Here is a 20,528-nt window from a genome sequence, read left to right as displayed (position 1 = left end):
CCATATGTACAAATTCCAATAGAGAGCAATACTGATGCCATTGAAACTGTCATTAAAAGGGGTAGGTTCAAAACACAATCAAGACAATTTGGTAATGTACACCCTCAAAATTGTGTTGAAACCTTGACCTTCAACGTTAGTTTCAAGGAACCAAGAAATAGGTTAAGCGATACATTTGTACTGCATGGCAAGACTTAATAGAGTCTTATTCTAGTCTGGATAAAGCTTCGGCATATGGGGCACAACTCGAGATTTTCTCCACAGTCGCAACATGTCTGTAATAGGATGTAGAAGAATTTGTGAATATTCCTACAAAGGAGAATGAGTTTCATTTACTAGAATAATTACTGGATTTGAATCTTACCATATGGCCACAACCAAAAGCCATATCTTTTGGATTAGTGATACAAATGGGGCAAAGCTGCAAGGCCAAGCCACATCCACAATAAAAAAGATTAGTCTTGACTAGAAGAGATCCAAACAATAGTAGTTAAAATGATATGAAGCTTAAAGTTCAATAGACTTCAACTAAAAGAATAACTGGTTAGGATAAAGAGATTAATTGCTAGCAACAAAGTGATTAGAAACCTGGTTGTCATAAGGAGAACTAGAGGATGGATTTGTGCCAACTCCTTGGTTGTATCTACCAAGCGAAGGTGTTCTGGTCTGAAAACTGTTGGAGCACGGGGTTCTCGGGTAGCCACTTGAAGATGTTGCACTGTACAGAGGAGGAGGAAGAGGTACTCTTTCTGGTGAACTACCTCTTTGTCTTCTGCTCATCAACAGTAAAGAAATAGCAATTGTAAAATCGATAAATAAACCTTTGAATCTCCAATTTCAAATAGTGAATGCATACCCCAATATGCCAAGCTCTAGAGTTGCCTGATATTGAGAAGGTATTTCCATCAGTGCAGCAAGAGCAAACTCTGTCTGCCTTCTCACATTGTTTACATTTTTCAACATTATCTCAGTAAAATTGACGAACTAAGATAGGAATACACAAAGCAATTTTCAATATTCAGCATATCTTTCAAGTTGTGAAGGGGAGAAAAACCAAGAAAAATCTTTCATCCATGGAAATAGCAGTCAAAAACCTGAAAATTATCGAAAGCTCGAGCTGGAATATTATCATCAAATTCTTTCATCATATCCCAAGGTCCATCTCCAACACCAACGAAGATTATCGACAAAGGGTACTCACTGCAAGTATGCTTGTGCTTTAAGAAAAAGGAATTTGATAATAAAAAATGAAGTTGTTTGATATTTACCTCGCCCTTACAATTGCATCGATTGTCTTTCGTTCTTGTAAACTCAGTTGACCATTATGTGTGTCAACACTTCTTGTGACCTGATTTTAAGAGGATATCTTTTAGACATGAATACTATTAAGGTAAGCCAAATGATGTAACAATATGCATCATCAACATCTAAAAGTTTTTTCAGACATATTTGTATCCTAAGATCATAAGGATTGTTGTTGAATAACTTCGTAGTTTGAAATCGGACTGACCTGCCCGTCGGCAATTATCAGCAAAACATGGTACTGACCACCAGTTTGCTCAACGATTGTCATGGCCATCTCAATTATTGGTGCAAAAGATGTAGGACCTACAAGAAGGGAGAAAAGAAGGGTTAAAGTAAGCCATATGGTCACAGCTCAAATGGATTGAAACAAAAAAACAATTACCTGCAAGTCTTAAGTTGGGAACAATTTCCCTGTAACGATGCAAGACTTCCTCAAATCCATTACATATCCTATCATCATGGTAGAAGCTAAAAACATCTTGATCATGGGTTGATGCTGCAAAAAACACACTTCAACTCTCAATAATCAGTCAACAAAAGATTATAGCAAGAACCGAGATAGCGGTTTGAGTGAATGCAATTACCATCACCAAATCCAAAACACGGAATCAAGTTATCCTCATCAAAAGCTGATAACGTTTGCCCTATTATAGATATAGCTTGCTCGTACGGATTCGGCTCATTTCCAATGTGGTGTAAACTACGTCGATTAAACGACCTGGAACCTACGATGAGAAGGGTTTCAACATGCTATAAGACTAGTAAAATAGGTCAATTGATAACATAACAATCAAACTCAAAGAATTAGCAAATATATTACGATGTAAAAGAATTTGCAGATATAACAAAATTTAGATTCGTTGCAATAGCCCTATATTTCTATATTTGCTACCCTACCCGTTGCAATAGCCCTAATTAAAAGTGTCAAACTAGAAACTATGAGATGAAAACTGACCTGTCCACTCATTGCTTTTCGTGAAATCAATTCCTACAATGAGATTAGATGACTCAAGTCCAGCGTTAGCAAGAGCAGCGGTCACCTGTTGTAAAACCACATTATTAACAGATCAGAAAATGAAACCACAATGGTGTTGCTATCTGTTATCATCAGCGGTAGATAAATTTCTCATGGTAAAATGACTGATTCCATTTGCTATTTTAACCTCAAAGAGTGCAACTTCTATGCCCAACTCAATCATTAAACTATTTTATACCTTGAATTTTATAACTTAGGACACCAATCCTTGCCCCTGTTTCAAGTTTTTGCAGAAAATGACTGATTCCATTTTCAAGTTTTAAACACATAACTTCCTGGATTAAGTTGATGGGCGAAGGTAAATCTAATGTTATATCAGCTAATACAAAGTTCATACGAGGAGGTAAAAATTCAAGCAATAAATCCACTACTTTCCTCCTTGTCAAAATGCAAGGAGCTCATTGATAACTTTCTCACACAACCTGAAAGTTTAACAATCTAGTTCTTAAACACCTTTCACAAAACAGCAGACAGAAACAAAATACATCCTTTGTGAAGTGAAACATCAAACAATAATGACATAAGACAAAGATAGATATTTTAAAACCTCATCCAAGGATTGGTAATTATCTGCTATTCTTGAATATTTTCTGTCAAGCCTTCTCCGTGGTTGTTGTGGAGTTTGTGAGCCATATCCAGAGGGTTCTGTATATGGATATTGTTGAACATATGGTGATGGTGATGGTGGAGGATAATTGTATTGATCCCATGTTGAAGAATTGCCAGACCCATATGAACCAAACTCTCTTTGACCTACTTCCCTAGAATTCTTTCCTCCCATCACTCCAAAACTCTACAAAATTCCTTCAGTATCAAGCAAAATGAAAAACACGCGAATTCAACTAATTCACCTGCAAAACCGCAGAGAAAGAAATATGAACAATCCTCTCCAAACTCCAAAAATTAACTCTTGGGTCTTCTATTTACCAGCAAATGATCTTGAAAAACAGAGCCATTCAGAGATTGCAATGGCAAAAAACTTGGGTAGTTTATATCTCTTTCTGAAGTTGCTACAAAGATGAAGAAAATCTTTGGGGGAAAATTTAATAAACAAAGACCAAGAAATTAACATGGTTGACCTGTTCAAATTACCACTTTATCATTGAAAGTAGAGAAGTTTCCTGGTCTCTTTCTGAGTTTGAATTTGGGTAAAAAAGAGATTTTGCTCAGAAATGATTGTAAATTTGTTGGATTAATAACTTGGGTAAGCTTCCAAAATGTATAAACTATAGAAGAAAATGTTGGTGTGGAAAAAGTATGAGCCAAGGAATAGAGAAAAATGGGTTTAGTCAAAACTTTAAACTCAACTATGACACCATATTATTGCATAAGCGATTGATGAGTTTTCTTACGCAATAGCATGCGTAAGAAAACAAGATGAAGTTATTAAATCCATCATATCATAAACTAAGGTCAAAACTTTGTTATATGGTTGATGTGGCTTAAATTAGATATTCTTGCCGACCACTTTGTGATCTTCCTTTTTTCCTTTTCATGCTATTTTAAAAAAAGTCAAAGTGGGAGAATTTGTCGTACTACCTCGATAAATTTATCACGGCTCAATCCACATTAGTTTGAGATTCGAGGTCACTATATTATCGAGATAAATTTTTCTTGTTAATTAAGGAAGTATGATACTCATGTAAGGATTAAATTTTTTCCGTAAGTAGTCTATTAGTAAGAATGACTTTTTCCCGTAGTATGAGGGTAGGAGTTCGAATCCCTCATTTCATATTATTGAATTAAAAAAAAAAGAAGACGAAAAAGAAAGTTCAAAATGCTTTTTAAAATTGGACTTTGAACTTATACCGATATTGAATTTAGACCCGCAAGCTAACAATAATCTTAAAAATTAGACGGACAAATGATAAAAGTTGAACTCTTAAACTTATACAAATATTATAATTTATACAATTCCGTAAGTTTGAAGGTTCTTTGTTAGTAACTCAATCAGTTCTTAAAAGATATATTGTCTTACCCTAACTGAAAACCTTAACTGTATGCTATTATTTGTAGCTTTTGAATGGTTTGATGATTTTAAAAATTGGAATAAAGAAATTTATATAAAGTGCACATATAATGGTATTCTATCATCAGAAAACAAATTTCCAAAACAATAGTCAACACAAACGGTATTCAAATAAAGATCTTATTTTCTTTTTGTATGAAACCGTGGCACACATATAGGTTACAATCCTCTAATAAAGATTTAATAGAAAAGAAAGAACAAAAAAAGAATTTTAGTTTTTTTTAATCGTTTTTTGAATGGAAGTTGACCATCCTTTTAGTTCTCCCCAAGAACACTTTCGTCTTTTGAACCCGAATTAATAAAAGAAAGCACAAAAAATTAAAAAAAAATGTACAAAGAAGCATATTAGAAGACTTTTAAGAACAAACTTGTTTATATATACATAATTCAAAAGAAAAAAAAAAAGTCATAAAGAAAACTTTCCCAAGAAAGAAATATACAAATTGAATGACGCTAAAAACGAAAAAAAATCGATAATAAGTAATCGGATGATCTAAGACTCGTCCATTCTTAACTCGGTCTATAGATTGTACAAATTTCATTTTCTAATTTTTTTTTTTGGTTGAGAAATTTCTATGTATATGCTTTCGACTACGATTAATGACCAATTTAATAAAAGAAGATTTTATTAAATTCATTTTCAATAACAAAGCAAATAAAGAAAGAATTGATAAAGCAAATTGGAAAGATCTGTTGGGAAGGAAAAAATATAAAATAGAAAGGAAAAAAGAGATGCCCCCATGCAGGATCGAACTACAGACCTTCAGTTTACAAGACTGACGCTCTACCACTGAGCTATAGGGGCTGTTGATACTAATTACGTCTGATTAAGTTACTAATTTGTTAATTAACTTTACATCTAACAAATACCATATCTTTTCGTTTGCCCATTTAAGGAAATTTTAACCACAAACTTTGTAATTTATTGGTATACTCGATATTAATTGAAATAATTTCTTGTTGACTATGGATCACCCTAATAATTCGAAAATGATTTCATGGAAAATAATTCACTACTCATGTCAAAGCTTAAAATTACGAAACTACCACTAAGAGAAGACGCCACGACTCTCTACGACGCTTGAATACATAAACAATTTTTTTTTTTTACAACGTTGTGGCACTGTCGCACGATTAGGAATATGCAACTTTGGTTTTAGGTCATCTCTCTTGATCTAGTGACGTATGACCATTTGTTATCTTCGTTTTTCCACCTTCTATCCATCTACAACATTTTATTTTAGGGTTTTCTTGTGTATAATTCTTTGTAATCAAGCCAAGAAGATGCGAGTCTCTATGTTTTCCACCTAATAGAAAATGATTTTGTTGTTCGTCGACTACCAATGTATGAGTGTGCAATTACATGCTTTAGATTAATGTATAATAGGTGACATATAGTTAGTTGTATGTTAATCTCCAAGAAGCAATAGGTTAGATAGGCTTGTGATTTTTGGTCAACAACAAAGAGCATTGTTTTATTGACCTAGGAAAGACCATATTAAATTTCTAATTAGGATTTTTCTATTAGAAATTTATCCGAGTGGAATCTTTAAAGCGTAATGTTGATAGTTGACTTGATTAGGATGCTTCTCATTTAATAAAATTGGCTAATTAAGCTAATTTTCTTGCACTTATTAAACTAGAATGTTTTGGGTTGATTGCACATTTATCTTTATTTTTCTTACACTTTATTCCCTCGAATCTCAAACCACTTCATTTATCACTTGAACAAAATAATTATCTTTGAGAAACTAATCTTTGTGCTTCCATGCAGATTGACTCGGTCTTGACACCTTGTACTCTAAGTAGTATAGGTAATATTGATTATAGTATAAATTTCATTTGATTGATAATTTACAGACGACAGTAAAAGACTTACATCAAATTTTGACGTGATATCAATTTTTAATTAGTTTTCAATTTGTTTCTTATCCATTTTTCTTCTTCTAATTTAAATTTCTCCTCTTTTTCTTTTAGTCAATCTTTAAGAAACAAAAATATATCTTATAAACTACTCCTTTTTCACTTTTATAAACTTTTGAAGAATTTAGAAAGTAATTAGTAAAAGTAAAAGAAACTCATTAGTATTTATTAAGTTAATAATTTTTAAAATAGAAAAAAAAAAATCACGCACGTTATCTCCTAATCTTTTAAGTCAAGATTAATTTTTTAAAACTAAAACTCCATTTGATTTTTGAAAATTAACCTAATCTCGTTTGATTTCGAAAACATTAGATGAAAAAGTAGACAACTACCAAACGAGAACATTTCTTATAGTTTTATGCTAATTTAATAGGGTTGTTTCTTTCCTATCCATTTCACTTTCCGAGTGAATTTAAAAAATAAGAACAATAATATCTTCGTAATTATATCTCCAGTTGGATCGATTTCAATTCTTGTAATTAAGAACAATACATGTTATGGTAGAAGATTTAAATGACCGATACTACATAGTATGTCAATTTTTCGAATTGTGCATGATGGATCTTAAGACACTTCTTTCACTTTCAAATTTTTCCGTTTATTATCTATATTCATCTGTTTAAAAATTTAAGTCTAAAATTGAAAATTAAAAAATTAAAAAGAGAGCTTCGATTATTTTTTTGATTTTGGTGTTCCAATTTTTTTTTTACTATGGGTTTCATTTTGTAGTCTTTTTCCCAAAGGTTTGATTTAAATGTAGAAAATGTGTTTTTCTTCTCAAAAGATAAACGACAAACGCATACCAAAAATTTTGGTGTAATTTAAAACACTAACTTACAACATTCATTATAATCTTAATGATAACCCAAAATTTCATTCAATTCCCCCACTCAAACTTTCTTCCTCTTTTCATTTTTTTTTTATATTTATTTCCTCATTAGATTACAAAGTGTTTAATCTTTTTTTTTTTATTTTTTATTTTTTTTTATGAAGTTTATCACGTCTTCTATATATTTAGGCTTATAAAAGGGGTTATTGGAAAGTCAAGTTTTGATATTTGTAACAAGAGTTAAAAATAATGAAACAATAGTTAGTAAGAAAAATAATTAAATTTCATAAATAAAAAATTACCAATATTTAAAACTCAATTTGAAAAAAATATACCGATGGAAAAAAAGAAAAAAAAATACCATTAAAAATAACTCAAAGTATTTTTTTTTAAATAAAGGATCCATTAATTTTTAATCTAGTTTTTATAAATAGAAAGAAATTTAGTTAAAAAGATACAAATAAAAAGAACCATTTTAGAGAAAGAGAGAGAGAAAAAGAGGAGAAGAGGGAAAAAAATAAAGAAGAAAAATAAAAAAAAGGGAAATAAAGTCAACTAAGAAAAATATTGTTAAAAATAGTAAAATTGACAAAATATTTACAAAATTTTAAATCAAACCTTGGAGAAAGGAAGATTTTATTATATTTTATAAAAAAATTAATTTATTTTACTATATTTGAAAATAAAATTAAAAAGTCATTCAATATAATGCAGAAGAAATCACCATTTATGTTCATCAAACAAACCCTTTTACCTTATTTCTTTTTCCAAAACTATCATGTTTGTCCAAATAACCACTTATAAAAGCAACCTTTTTTCCCCTACATTCCAATTTCCAAATATAGATTATCTAAATGTTGGGTTTATATGAGCTTTGTCAGCTTCGTTATTTACCATAACACAATTATTGCTAAATACAATGATTGATTTAGCCAAAATTTTGCAAGTGATACCTTTGTTTTCTTTGACCATGTGGGGAAATTATGATTATTCATCACTAAATTCTAAAGAATATTAACCATGGAGGAAAAGGATACGAATGAGTTCCCAAATAATTGAGGAAAGAACCTCTAATAAAAATAAGATAGAAAATATTATCGACTGATTTAACTTAAAATATCAATCAAAATATTCGATTATTTAAAAAGCTTAAGCTAATATATGGGTGGAAATTTTTAACATTCTTTTTTCTAACACTTTCCCTTGCTCGTGGTTTGAAACATATAAATTTCTTTAAAGTCAATAAGGAGTGAAAACACTTATTTAATATAACTAGTGATTTAATTAGGATGGTAATATTAGAGCAGTATCCTTGTGTTCAAAGCCTCCATCGAATTATATATTTCTACTTATTTGAATCTTTCACATATATATCAAAGCCTATAAGTGGTAAAGATTATATTAGATGATACAATATACGTTTTCCTACTAGTTCAATCTTGAACCAAAAACTTAAATTTGCAAATGAAGATAAATTTAAAATTTATATATGTATGTATATGTATATCATCTAAAACTCATCTGAGCTTGAAATATGAGAAATAAAATAAAAAGAATATCACATTTAATTCTAATTGAAAAAAAAAAAACAACAATGCAAAAGTTTGAACACTACATTACTTTCTAATTGATCTACTCGGATACAATATTAATAGAGTGAATATCACCTCATTTTCTAAATAAAAAAAATAGCAAATTTAATAGCGAATAATTCTTTTATAGCCTTTCAATAGCCGTTTGATATCATGAATTATTTGTCATATTTATTATATTAGTAAAATGCTAAAAAAAGAAAAAAAAAAAGGTGCTATATACTTTTTTTTTAAAATTTTTTTGTCAACTTCGGATACAATTCCCATATTAAAACCATTCAAGATTATTTTGGGTCAATTTTGAAAGAAATTAAGAAAAATCATTATTGTTTGTATTTAGGCTTGCCACGTAACAGTACATTCTGCGCCACGTCATGAACATATGTCGTATAAATAAATACAACATAAAGCTATGTTATCGACTCAATTGATTCGATCGAGGATTTCAACATATGATTCCAAGTCAAAGTTTGGATTATTGCATAGAAGAGAAGCAAAATGGGTTTTCTATATGGAGCCCAAAACATTGCATTATTACTTTGGAGTTACGTATCCTCAGAACATTCATGTCCCTCATATCCGTAATACTCTCAAATAAGTTTTAATTTGCATTAGGATCTATCACAATTAAATGATCAATATCTATCGTCTACATGAAACACATTTGATATATAGGAAGCAAAATTCAACACGTTTAATTGTTCAAAAATCCAATAAAAAGTCTCTATATATATACATCTTCATGCATGCAACTTTATTCCCATATATAGATAGAACATTAAAAGAAAAAGATCAGATGTTTAGCCTTGATCAGATTATGCATAGCTTTGTTATCATGTGGCCATGGCTTCCTCTAACAATGTTGCTATTCTCTTCTCTATTATTCCTCCTTTCAAAAAAGATGAAGTTAAATAATGTGATTGTTCATCTTCCTCCAACCCCACCAAAGCTTCCTTTCTTAGGTCATCTACATTTGATCACCTCTCTCTCTCATCGTTCTTTTCGTCACCTTTCGGAAGAATACGGCCCCGTCATGCTCCTCCAACTTGGCTCTATCCCGACCGTCGTAGTCTCCTCCGCCGCCGCTGCAAAAGAGGTGTTAAAAGTTCACGACCTCGCTTCATGTAGCCGCCCTCGCTCGGTTGCTAATGCAAGATTTTCATACAACTATCTAGACATCGGGTTAGCTCCGTATGGCGAGCATTGGAGGGAAGTTCGAAAGATTTGTGTTCTTGAGCTCTTCAGCGCAAGACGAGTGCAATCGTTTCAAAAGATAAGAGAAGAAGAGATTGGTGTGATGTTAAATTCCATTTCTCAATCTTCATTATTATCTAATGATCCAATTGATTTGAGTGAGAAATTTTACTCACTCACTGCAAATATCATAACTCGGATTGCTTTTGGGAAGAAGTTTAGAGGGGGTGAGTTAGATAATGAGAATTTTCAAAAGGTTATTAGAAGAGCAATGGCAGCAGTGGGAAGCTCTTCAGCAGCTGATTATTTTCCTAAAGTGGGTTGGATTATTGATTGGGTTAATGGTGTTCATAGGAGATTGGAGATGAGTTTTAATGAGTTGGATATTTTTTTTCAACATATAGTGGATGATCGTATCAAGTTTAGGGAGAGTCCTCGTTCGTCTCAGGATAACGATGATGATGAACAAGAAAACATTGTTGATGTTCTGTTGAAAATGGAGAAGAATAGCTCTCAATTTGGTGAAATGAAACTCACTAGAGATTGCATCAAAGCACTCATCATGGTAACCGCATCAATCCCATGCATATCCCACTTTTATATAGTTAAAAAGACAAAACAATTATTTATTACTAGTTTTTTAGAACTTGCAACATAGGACAACTTTTATTGGAAAACGGCACAATGGTTGTCTTTTTCTCAAAATATATATTCTTTAAATATCTTTTAATAACTCAGAACAAAACATAGTGTTGTCATTTTTCTTTCTAAATTATATATTTGTCTTATTATTCTCTTGTGGGTGCGAGTGATTTTAGGATATATTTCTTGCTGGAGTGGAAACAGGAGCAACCACACTTGTATGGGCAATGACAGAGCTGATAAAAAATCCAAAGGTAATGAAAAAGCTACAAAATGAGATCAGAAATTGTGTAAAAGAAAGTACAATAGTAAAAGAGAGTGACCTTCAAAATCTTGAATATCTAAAAGCAGTGGTCAAGGAAGTGCTAAGGTTACATACACCAGCCCCACTTCTACTTCCAAGAGAAGCCATGTCTCATTTTAAGCTAAATGGTTATGATATTCTCCCAAAAACTCACATTCATGTCAACGTCTGGGCGATCGGACGAGACTCGGAAATATGGACAAACCCAGAAGAGTTCATACCAGAGAGATTTATAGGAAGTAATATTGATTACAAAGGACAGAACTTCGAGTTCTTGCCGTTCGGATCGGGTCGGAGAATTTGCCCTGGAATGAATATGGCAAGCTTTACAGTGGAGCTAGCGTTGGCTAATATGTTATTGTGTTTTGATTGGAAATTACCAAATGGAGTGAAAGAAGAAGATATAGATATGGAAGAGGAATTGGGTCTTACAGCTTCCAAGAAATCACCTCTTCAACTTGTTCCTGTCCATTACTTCAACTCCAAAGCATAGTTTTTAGTTGTTATTTATTTGAAAAACAATAGAAGGGATGTACTCAAAATATGGTGAAGTTGTGTCAATTTTATATATTGTAATTTTAGATTATGAAATCTTTGTAAATTCTCAGGAAAAAAAAATCATATATATATGCAACTATGTTTTGAAAAGTCAATATTACCACTCATAATTTGTTGAAAGGAAAACAACTAAATATGGGATTCTCAAGAAAAGAAAACATACATGGATTGATGCTTCTTGCATATTAGAGTTTTAGAGAATCTTTCCTTATAATAATTTCTTGTGTTGGTTTTAAAAAAGAAAAAAAAAAGATTGGTTTAGGAAGTTTCGTAACCACAGAAAACTTCTCTTATATGAATGGTTGATATATGTTTACATGTAGATATCGAAAGAAAATTCAAAACATAAATAATTATTTGTTTTCTTGACAATTTAATATGGCCGGTAATGTTTGTCATCTTGTGTTTCAGTATTTAAAATTAAAAAAATAAAATTCACAAATGGCCAACCAACAAAATTTAACTCTAAAGCTTGGTTAGATATCTATTTTGAGAGTAATTGATAGTTATGTCACCTAATTCTTTCAAAATCAATTTGAAATTATTTTATATTTTTTTAAAATAAATTTTAGTTCATGTTAAACACGCAAGAGAAAAAGTGATTTTTGATCATCCCAAAATCACTCCCAAACAAACACATAATATCTCATAATTAAATAGTGTATATGGTTTGATCGAATCTATTTAAATAGTCTTTCAAAACCGTTGGGATTAAATTCTAATTATAAATCATAAAGACCAAATTTTGACTTTCACCAAACTATAATGATTAATATCACAATCGTCAAAGTGAACTTAGCTTAGTAGTAATTAGCGTAATCTTCCATCCGAGAGATAGGAGGTTCAATCCTCTTACCACAATTGTTATACTAAAAAAAGTCTTTCCCTTTTAACGGCCTAATTATACAAACTCATGCAAAATTGATAAAGCTAAAATGAATAATTTTGACAAAGGTATTAAATTTTTTGCATATTGTTAATCAAATTTATATGTATACAACACTTGAGATTATTGAATTATACAAATTTCTTCACTATTTTTAATTGAAATTAGTGAGTAAATTAGTAGAAAAAGTTGAATATAATTCAACCGAAATTATACAAAAAGTCAAAAGTTTTAAATTTTTAAGAAAAATACTTAGATGTATCCCGAACATTACTTTATTTCATACATCGGCCTACCAAATTATTGAATTAAATTTTCGAAGACTTTTAGAACATTATTAAATTAAGCTAATAATTTTTAAAATAAAAAAAATTATGCATGTAATTATCTCGTAACCTTTAAACTAAAAAAAGTATGGGTGAAATTAGAAATCTATAAGATTAATCTTTTTAAAACTAAAACTCCATTTAATTTTGGAAATTAATTCTAAACTTATTCAATTTCATGCCATTATTTCACCTCTATCAAAAAAGAGAATTTTTAAGTTGTCTTTTTTGCAACTTCTTACTAGTGTTAGTTTTGATTTCGAGAACATTTGGCATATAACCAAATACAAAATTTAAAGTTGCTATTAATGTCTATAAACAATATCTTTAGAAACTAAAAGCAAAAGATTCAAATAATTATCAAATAATGACAACATTATTTATAGTTTTATGCTAATGAAATAGTATGGTTTCTTAAAAGAAAAAAATCCAATCGATTTCATTTTTCTGAGTGAATTCAAAAATAAGAACGTAATCTTTTTAATTAAGTTCTCTAGTTTGATCAATTTCAATTCTTGTAATTAAAAACGGCTATGAGTCACTGAAATGAGACCGGGGAGGAAAATTGTGCGAGATTGATCCTAAGACACTTTTTCTATTTTCAATTTGCTTCGTTTATTATTTATATTATACGGTTTTAAAACCTAAGTCAAAATTTGAAAAAAAGAAAAATAGCTTTGATTTTTTAAAAAACTTTTTAGTTGTTTCTTTAAATATATATTAATAACTCAAAACAAAACTTGCAATTAGTATTGTCATTTTTCTTTTCAAATTATATATTTGTCCTATTATTCTCTTGTGGGTGCGAGTTGTTTTAAGATATATTCCTTGCTGGAGTGGAAACAGGAGCAACCACACTTGTTTGGACAATGACAGAGTTGATAAAAAAATTCAAAAGTAATGAAAAAGCTACAAAATGAGATCAGAAATTGTGTAAAAGAAAATAAAATAGTAAAAGAGAGTGACCTTCAAAACCTTAAATATCTAAAAGCAGTGGTCAAGGAAGTGCTAAGGTTACATACACCAGACCCACTTCTCCTTCCAAGAGAAGCCATGACGTCTCATTTTAAGCTAAATGGGTACGATATTCTCCCAAAAACTCACATTCATGTCAACGTGTGGGCGATCGGACAAGACCCGGGAATATGGACAAACCCAGAAGAGTTCATACCAGAGAGATTTATAGGAAGCAATATTGATTATAAAGGACAGAATTTCGAGTTCTTGCCGCTTGGATCGGATCGTCGGAGAATTTGCCCTGGAATGAATATGACAAGCTTTATAGTGGAGCTAGCGTTGGCTAATATGTTATTGTGTTTTGATTGGAAATTACCAAATGGAATGAAAGAAGAAGATATAGATATGGGGAAGAGGAATTTGGTATGACACAGTTTCCAAGAAATCACCTCTTCAACTTGTTCCTGTCCATTACTTCAACTCCAAAGCATAATTTTTAGTTGTTATTTATTGGAAAAAAAAAAATAGAAGGGCTGTACTCAAATTATGGTGAAGTTTTGTCAATTTATATTGTAATTTTAGATTATGAAATCTTTGTAAATTCTCAGGAAAAAAAGAATCATATATGCATAGTTTGATTACCACTCGTAATCTGTTGAAAGGAAAAAAAACTAACCCGAGATTCTCAACAAAACATACATGGTTTGAATCTTTCCTTATAATTACTTGTGTAGGTCTTGAGAAAGAAATTAAAAAAAAGAAAAAAAAAACCTTAGTTAGATATCCATTCTGGGAGTGATTGAGAGCCATTTCACCTAATTCCTCCAAAATCAATTTGAAATTGTTTCATATTTTTTAATATTAATTTTAATTCATGTCGAATACTTCCAAGGAAAAATGATTTTGGCAAGAAAAAAAAGTGATTTTTTACCATCTCAAAATGATTTCCAAACATACTCATAACATCTCATAATTAAACAGTGTCTATGGTTTGATTAAATCTGTTTAAATAGTGCTTCTCAAAACCGTTTGGGATTAATAAATTCTAATTACAAATCATAAAAACTAAAGTTTGACTTTCACTAAACTATAAAGACTAGATTTACAATCTTGTCAAAGTGAGCTTAATTTAGTGGTAATTAATCCGAAAGATAAAGAAGTCCAATCCATTATTATACTACAAAAAATTACAATTTAACCTAATTATATAAACTATATATAATGCAAAATTGATAGAGTTAAAATGACTAATTTTGACAAAGGTATTAAATTTTTGCATCCTAATCAAATTTAAATGTATACAAAACTTTAAATTATCCATACAAACATTTTACACTATTTTAGCGAATAAATCGGTAACAAAGAAAATGAATATAATTCAACCAACATAGTATTAATTATACAAAAAGTCAAAAAGTTTTAAACTTTCAAGAAAAATAGTCACATGCATCCCAAACATCACTTATTTTCACGCATCCCACTAAATCATTCAATCAAATTTTGTCACGTAACAAATTCATCTTATTACTCAATTTCTTATATATATATAGTATTATCATTAGTTGGAAGTGATGGGAAGAAAGTTTGCGTGGGGAATTGATGAAGTTTGGATAAATATTATATATATATATATAAAATAGGAATTAAGATGATGAATAATGTTGTCGTAAGTTAGATAGAGTAATACAAAAACTGTTCGCTAAACTTTATCCCACCGATTCAGCTTCCACTTTATGCGGTGCGTCGCCATCTTCGTCGACCGACCACATTGCCATCTTTCCATTACTTCCACAAACTCTCCTCCTCCTCCTTATCGCTTCTTCTAATTTTATCCCATCTTCTGGTTCTCCAAAAGGAACTAAAACAAAATCTTAACCAAAGCTATCAAACAAATAACTAAAATTAGGATTGGTTCAAAAGTAAAATTAAAATAAATTTAAAATTATTTTCAAATATACGTTTATCATGATAGATTTCTTTTTTAATTTTTATTATATTTATATATTGTTTTTAATAATTTTATCGTTTTACCATAATTTTCCATAAAGGTTTGTATTGATCGATCATTGTTAAGTAATAAAATATATACATATATTAATAATAAGTTTGGATTGATTTAGGTTAAGTGGACCTTATAAAATCAATCAAATAATCTAAAAAGACTTTCATTCATATAAACTCTACTAATCCCGATCCAATCCAAACTTTAATTTGTATGAACTCAACTCAATCCAATTCAATAAAAAATAGCGTGACCTGAATCATATAAATTTGGTTAGATTGATCGATTTTTTCTAGTGTATTTTTTAACACCCCAACAGATGCATATAATTTAAAGGGTAACTAGTGATCTTGTAATTATATATGCAAGAAATATTTAAAGAGAAATAAAATAAAATATTGAAACTATTTATAAAATATAACAAAATTTATTAAATTCTTTTTTAGACACCTTTCTAAATATAGTAAAATAATTTATAATATTTAATACATATAATAAAATTTTGGATTCTATGGATGGCTGATATTGATAGACTTTTATATTGATAGAAGCATGTCGGTGCCTATCAACTTCTATCATTAATAAAATATGAAATTTTGATATATTTTGTAAATATTTTGTCAAATTTGTCATTTTTGACAATTCCCCTTCTCTTTAGTCCTTTTAAGTTTTTACTATATTTTATAACTTTTTTTTTTTTTTTTTGCTATCTATAACAATTACGTACCAGTTCTACTTTCCAAAACAGCGGACTTATTAATAACTTGCCAAATTGAAACACTTAAAAGATAGGGAAAAATATCCATGGGCATGAATAAACATTCAATCAAAGTCTATCTCTTGTGTGTGGTGAGAACATTGTAGGTTGTTGTTTTCACTGTGACCCCCATTTTCTAATTTTCCTTTTCTTTCATCACTATATATACCAAGTGGACTTGGTGTGCAATAATATGCATTGTTAGGGACCTCTAATAAATTGTGACATTATTGTGTCCATTCAATTTTGTGAAATTAAATAGACCTTTTTTTCTATAGTATATGTTTAACTCTTCATTCTACAACAATCTAGAAACGTAACTCTCCAACTTAGTTTTGAAAAAACAAATAACTATTCACACACGAGACCTACATAATATTAATGAATAAGAATCTTCTATTATTAATTACTATATATATACAAATTTTGATATAGACACAAGTGAAAAAGAATTTAAAGATAGGTTTGGTTTTTTTCCACTTCCTAACAAATAAAATAGGCCTCAAAATTCGACATTGATGTTGATGCATGGTCGATCGGAAGATTGATTCATAACTACATGGGGGGTTGTCTTTCGTCGGGTGGTCGAGAGCTTGTGTTATTTTATGATATTACTTTAACTTTTGGGATTGTTTTTGTTAATTTCTCTTCTTCCCTTCTTTGGAGAAATTGGTAATTATTCTCTACCGTTGGTGAGGAGGCTTTTAACTCGATTATGGTTTAGTTTCTTACTTTTTCAAAAAAAAAATTACACACGAGTTTAACAAAGGATTTAAAAAAAATAGTTAGAATTCAATCCATGACGATAATTTACTTTAGAATTTAAAATCTAATGACTTCTCTTGACACATTTGAAAAGGTTTGAAATGTTTGGTGAGATTAGTTAGAGTGGTGCATGGACAAAACAGACAAAATTGAATCGTTGTATGTCTATTTAATTCAAAGAACTGGCCCTTTTCCAATCACCCTTTCTTTCTGAACTTGGTGGAAGTCTAAAAATGTCTCTTCTTCCCCTCATCTTGTTATCCTCTCTACTTCTATTGATCATCTTAAAATGGATGAAAAATAGAAATAGAAAAAAGGGGAATTTTCCTCCAAGTCCACCAAAGCTTCCAATCATAGGAAACTTGCACCAACTTGGCAAGCTCCCACATAAATCTCTATGGCATCTCTCTCAGCTTTATGGCCCCATCATAAGCCTCAACCTCGGCGGCATTCAAACCATCATCATCTCTTCTGCTGATGCCGCCCGTGGCTTTTTAAAAACACACGACCTTCAAACCTGCAGTCGACCACAAACCGAAAGTGCCCGAAAACTCACTCACGACTTCCATGACATTGCGTTTTCCCCGTATGGCGATTACTGGCGAGAGGTGAGAAAGGTTTGCGTTCTTGAGCTTTTTAGTCTCAAGAGACTAAAATCTTACCAACCCATTATAGAACATGAAATGAATTCGCTTATCGAATCGATTTCGGAATCAGCTTCTTGTGGGGATGTTGTTGATCTTACTGAAAAGTCCATGGCTTTCACGGCTGCTATTATCTTTCGGATAGCTTTTGGGAAGAAGGTTTGTAAAGGAGATGGATTTCATGAGGTTGTGAATGAAGCTGAGGCTTTGTTGGGAAGTTATAGTGCATATGAATTGTTTCCTAATCTTGTGGGTAAAGCTATTGAGTGGTTTAGTGGATATCAAAAAAGGCTTAACAAGGTTTATAATGAGTTGAATAGTTTGTTTCAAGAAGTGATTGATGAACATCTTTGTGTTGGGAGAGATCACGAAGCTAAGGAAGATGATATTATTGATGTGCTTTTGGGACTTGGCGAAAAGCAAGATCAATCAGCTTCTTCCAATCTTTCTATTACTCATGACCATATCAAAGGCATTCTTTTGGTAAACCCAAACTTCTTTTCCTTATTCATCTTAATTCTAGCTCCAAGTTTAAATTAGGTTCTTAAATAATTATAACTATATATTTTTCTTATTTTTAAAATTTTAGAGTAATAAATGCAGCTGTTAATAATGGAGCTAGAACTAGTTTTTGTAGTTCGGTTACAGTGGGACATCACCCGTGACAAGTGAGACGTTCATTTTATTCCTTTTAAAAAAATATCGGACGTGCATCTTGGTTTCCATCCATTTTTCGTATTGTTACGTGTAGTTGAAGTTGACTTAGAAAATAGATTTTTATGAAGATGCACCAAAACAGTTTTACTTATTTTTTTTTAATAAATTTTGTGAGATTAAAACGCAAAGAAAAATAAAATTTAAGTTCTTCTATTTTGAGTTTATTTTGAATTTAGTTGCATTTTCATTTTCAAACGGGACAATTTAATATTTAAACTTTATAGTTTGGTAGCAGCATATGTTGGTTCCTCTATCAAATTCAAGTAGTATCTCTTTCTTTATTGTGCAGCTCACCAATTATTAAATAAAAATTTGTCTGTCTGACAAATACTATTTAAAACGTAAAGCCATGGTATGTTTTTCACATTCTTTCTCGATTATCTCACATCCTTTCTAACAAATTGTATTATTTGAATATGCATGGACAGAACATATTTTTGGGAGGACTAGACACAAGTTCCATAACAATAGTATGGGCAATGGCAGAACTAGCAAAGAAACCAAAACTAATGAAGAAAGCTCAACAAGAAATCAGAAGCCACATGAAAAACAACAGAGGGAACATAACAGACAAAGAAATAGAGCAGTGTCAATATCTTAAAATGATAGTGAAAGAGACACTAAGACTGCATCCACCAGCACCCCTTCTTCTTCCAAGACAAGTCATGTCCCATTTCGAAATGGAAGGCTTCGACTTTTACCCGAAGATGATGGTTCAAATCAATGCTTGGGCAATTGCAAGAGACCCCAAATGCTGGAAAGACCCCGAGGAATTCATACCAGAGAGATTTGCAGGCAGCTGCATTGATTTCAGAGGACAGCATTTCGAGTTGCTGCCGTTCGGGGCCGGGCGGAGGATTTGTCCGGCGATAAATTTGGGGATCAAGAATGTGGAGGTTGCTTTGGCAAATCTTTTGTATCATTTTGATTGGAAGTTGCCGGAAGGGATGAAGGAAGAGGATTTGGATATGGAAGAGAGTTTGGGGTTTAGTCTCACTATTTACAAGAAGTTGCCTCTTAAACTTGTCCCTCTTCCATACATTACATAATTTTTATTTCCAATCTCTGAAGATCAATATATGTTTTTATGAACTTTTTCTTTATAAAATTTATAAGAAGTTTGGTAAATATTTCTCCTAAGAATCAAATGAAACCACACCTTGAAAGAAAGCATACTTCCCAAATAATATAATTCATTTCCAACTCTTTAACTCCACCATTCAATATGCTTAAATCACACGCAAGTACTCTATTAGATATGTAGGAAATAATATCAATTTTAAATGTCGAGACCCTAACAAGAGATTGATGAAAATCTAAATGTACGAATGAATAAGAGCTTTTTAGCATTCAATTTTTAAAATATTATCTAATTTAAGAGAATTTATATATCAAAATGTGAATGTGTAATGTGTTAAAAAAGTTTCAATACTCCATTTTGTATAACTACCTAGCTAAATGACTCCAATTGATCAATTGAGAATTACATATCCAATATTAATTCCTCCAATGATTGTACACTCACAAAATATCCAATAAAGTTGCAATTGGAGTTTTAATAATTTTGCGTTATTTTAAACTTACAATGTAACTTAATTTTAATTTCAAAGCATAGGTAACTTAATCTTAATCCTGAATCAACTATGTATACTCTTGTTTGCACATGATTATTCTTAGATTTGCATCGGTAAGGATAACTCAACATCATTGGCCCAATAAGCCTCTAATTTCAAGTGTAAGATCCCTGGGTACATAGGGTGCAAGACTAAATTTACTCTTACATGTTATAAAGATAGTAGATAGGTTGTTCCCTTGAGTGTTGAATCCAGGTATTAAACAAGGGACCCTATCATCTCATTGGCCCGGATTCGATTTATAAGTTGAATCTTAAACCAATTGTTCATTAGAGGATCAATGAGACTTAAAAGAACAATATGTAATCTTGGAGGTAAAATGGTAATTTTGACTTGGCCAAAATTACGAACAACCTGTGAATATTAATTTACTAATCATGGTTATATCAAATGGGCACAAATATATATAGTGAAGGGAGTGTAAACTA

At 30.8% G+C, this 20,528-nt stretch overlaps 3 protein-coding genes, 1 non-coding gene and 1 pseudogene across 7 annotated transcripts; 3 read left to right on the top strand and 2 right to left on the bottom strand.

Annotated features, from left to right (window-relative positions):
- Positions 1 to 19: 19 nt before the first annotated feature.
- LOC103488946 (E3 ubiquitin-protein ligase RGLG2-like) lies at positions 20 to 3,576 on the bottom strand. Of its 4 annotated transcripts, none has more exons than XM_051091227.1 (12): positions 3,434 to 3,576; positions 2,889 to 3,192; positions 2,261 to 2,345; positions 1,890 to 2,030; positions 1,688 to 1,801; positions 1,511 to 1,608; positions 1,269 to 1,348; positions 1,095 to 1,200; positions 857 to 984; positions 589 to 772; positions 365 to 421; positions 20 to 275 (listed from the first exon to the last, which is right to left on the bottom strand). In XM_051091227.1, exons 2-12 carry the CDS (start codon positions 3,120 to 3,122, stop codon positions 195 to 197), a joined length of 1,308 nt encoding a protein of 435 aa, XP_050947184.1. In that variant the 5' UTR covers positions 3,123 to 3,192; positions 3,434 to 3,576; the 3' UTR covers positions 20 to 194. The 4 variants fall into 4 exon arrangements, with proteins under 4 accessions (XP_050947184.1, XP_050947183.1, XP_008446130.1 ...); XM_051091226.1 differs by having other exon boundaries at positions 3,421 to 3,553; XM_008447908.3 differs by lacking the exon at positions 3,434 to 3,576 and adding an exon at positions 3,269 to 3,389.
- Positions 3,577 to 5,103: 1,527 nt separating this feature from the next.
- On the bottom strand, positions 5,104 to 5,175 carry TRNAT-UGU (transfer RNA threonine (anticodon UGU)). Its single transcript has one exon. It is a non-coding gene; the product is annotated as a tRNA-Thr (tRNA).
- A 4,120-nt stretch (positions 5,176 to 9,295) lies between these two features.
- Positions 9,296 to 11,507, top strand: LOC103488948 (cytochrome P450 71B37-like). Its single transcript, XM_017044708.2, has 2 exons — positions 9,296 to 10,473; positions 10,727 to 11,507. The coding sequence occupies exons 1-2, from the start codon at positions 9,346 to 9,348 to the stop codon at positions 11,345 to 11,347; spliced, it is 1,749 nt and encodes a 582-aa protein (XP_016900197.2). The 5' UTR covers positions 9,296 to 9,345; the 3' UTR covers positions 11,348 to 11,507.
- Positions 11,508 to 13,491: 1,984 nt separating this feature from the next.
- LOC127151457 (cytochrome P450 71B26-like) lies at positions 13,492 to 14,227 on the top strand (annotated as a pseudogene).
- Positions 14,228 to 16,879: 2,652 nt separating this feature from the next.
- Positions 16,880 to 19,594, top strand: LOC103488949 (cytochrome P450 71B19-like). The gene is made up of 2 exons (XM_008447913.3): positions 16,880 to 18,232; positions 18,895 to 19,594. Exons 1-2 carry the CDS (start codon positions 17,339 to 17,341, stop codon positions 19,513 to 19,515), a joined length of 1,515 nt encoding a protein of 504 aa, XP_008446135.2. The 5' UTR covers positions 16,880 to 17,338; the 3' UTR covers positions 19,516 to 19,594.
- The last annotated feature ends 934 nt before the right edge of the window (positions 19,595 to 20,528 follow it).

The sequence above is a fragment of the Cucumis melo genome, chromosome 10 (genome assembly GCF_025177605.1).
Source record: "Cucumis melo cultivar AY chromosome 10, USDA_Cmelo_AY_1.0, whole genome shotgun sequence".
Classification (NCBI taxonomy): domain Eukaryota; kingdom Viridiplantae; phylum Streptophyta; class Magnoliopsida; order Cucurbitales; family Cucurbitaceae; genus Cucumis; species Cucumis melo.
Note: the sequence above shows the minus strand (reverse complement) of the source record. Positions and strands in the feature narration are given on the sequence as shown.

Excerpts from the sequence above, each read along its gene's own strand:
- LOC103488946 (XM_051091227.1), bottom strand. The coding sequence starts at position 3,122 with ATGGGAGGAAAGAATTCTAGGGAAGTAGGTCAAAGAGAGTTTGGTTCA. Across the intron at positions 1,609-1,687 it reads TCCCAACTTAAGACTTGCAG|GTCCTACATCTTTTGCACCA; the intron begins GTAATTGTTTTT and ends CCCTTCTTGTAG. Across the intron at positions 1,201-1,268 it reads GATGCAATTGTAAGGGCGAG|TGAGTACCCTTTGTCGATAA; the intron begins GTAAATATCAAA and ends GCATACTTGCAG.
- LOC103488949 (XM_008447913.3), top strand. The coding sequence starts at position 17,339 with ATGTCTCTTCTTCCCCTCATCTTGTTATCCTCTCTACTTCTATTGATC. Across the intron at positions 18,233-18,894 it reads ATATCAAAGGCATTCTTTTG|AACATATTTTTGGGAGGACT; the intron begins GTAAACCCAAAC and ends ATGCATGGACAG.
- LOC103488948 (XM_017044708.2), top strand. The coding sequence starts at position 9,346 with ATGATCAATATCTATCGTCTACATGAAACACATTTGATATATAGGAAG. Across the intron at positions 10,474-10,726 it reads GCATCAAAGCACTCATCATG|GATATATTTCTTGCTGGAGT; the intron begins GTAACCGCATCA and ends GAGTGATTTTAG.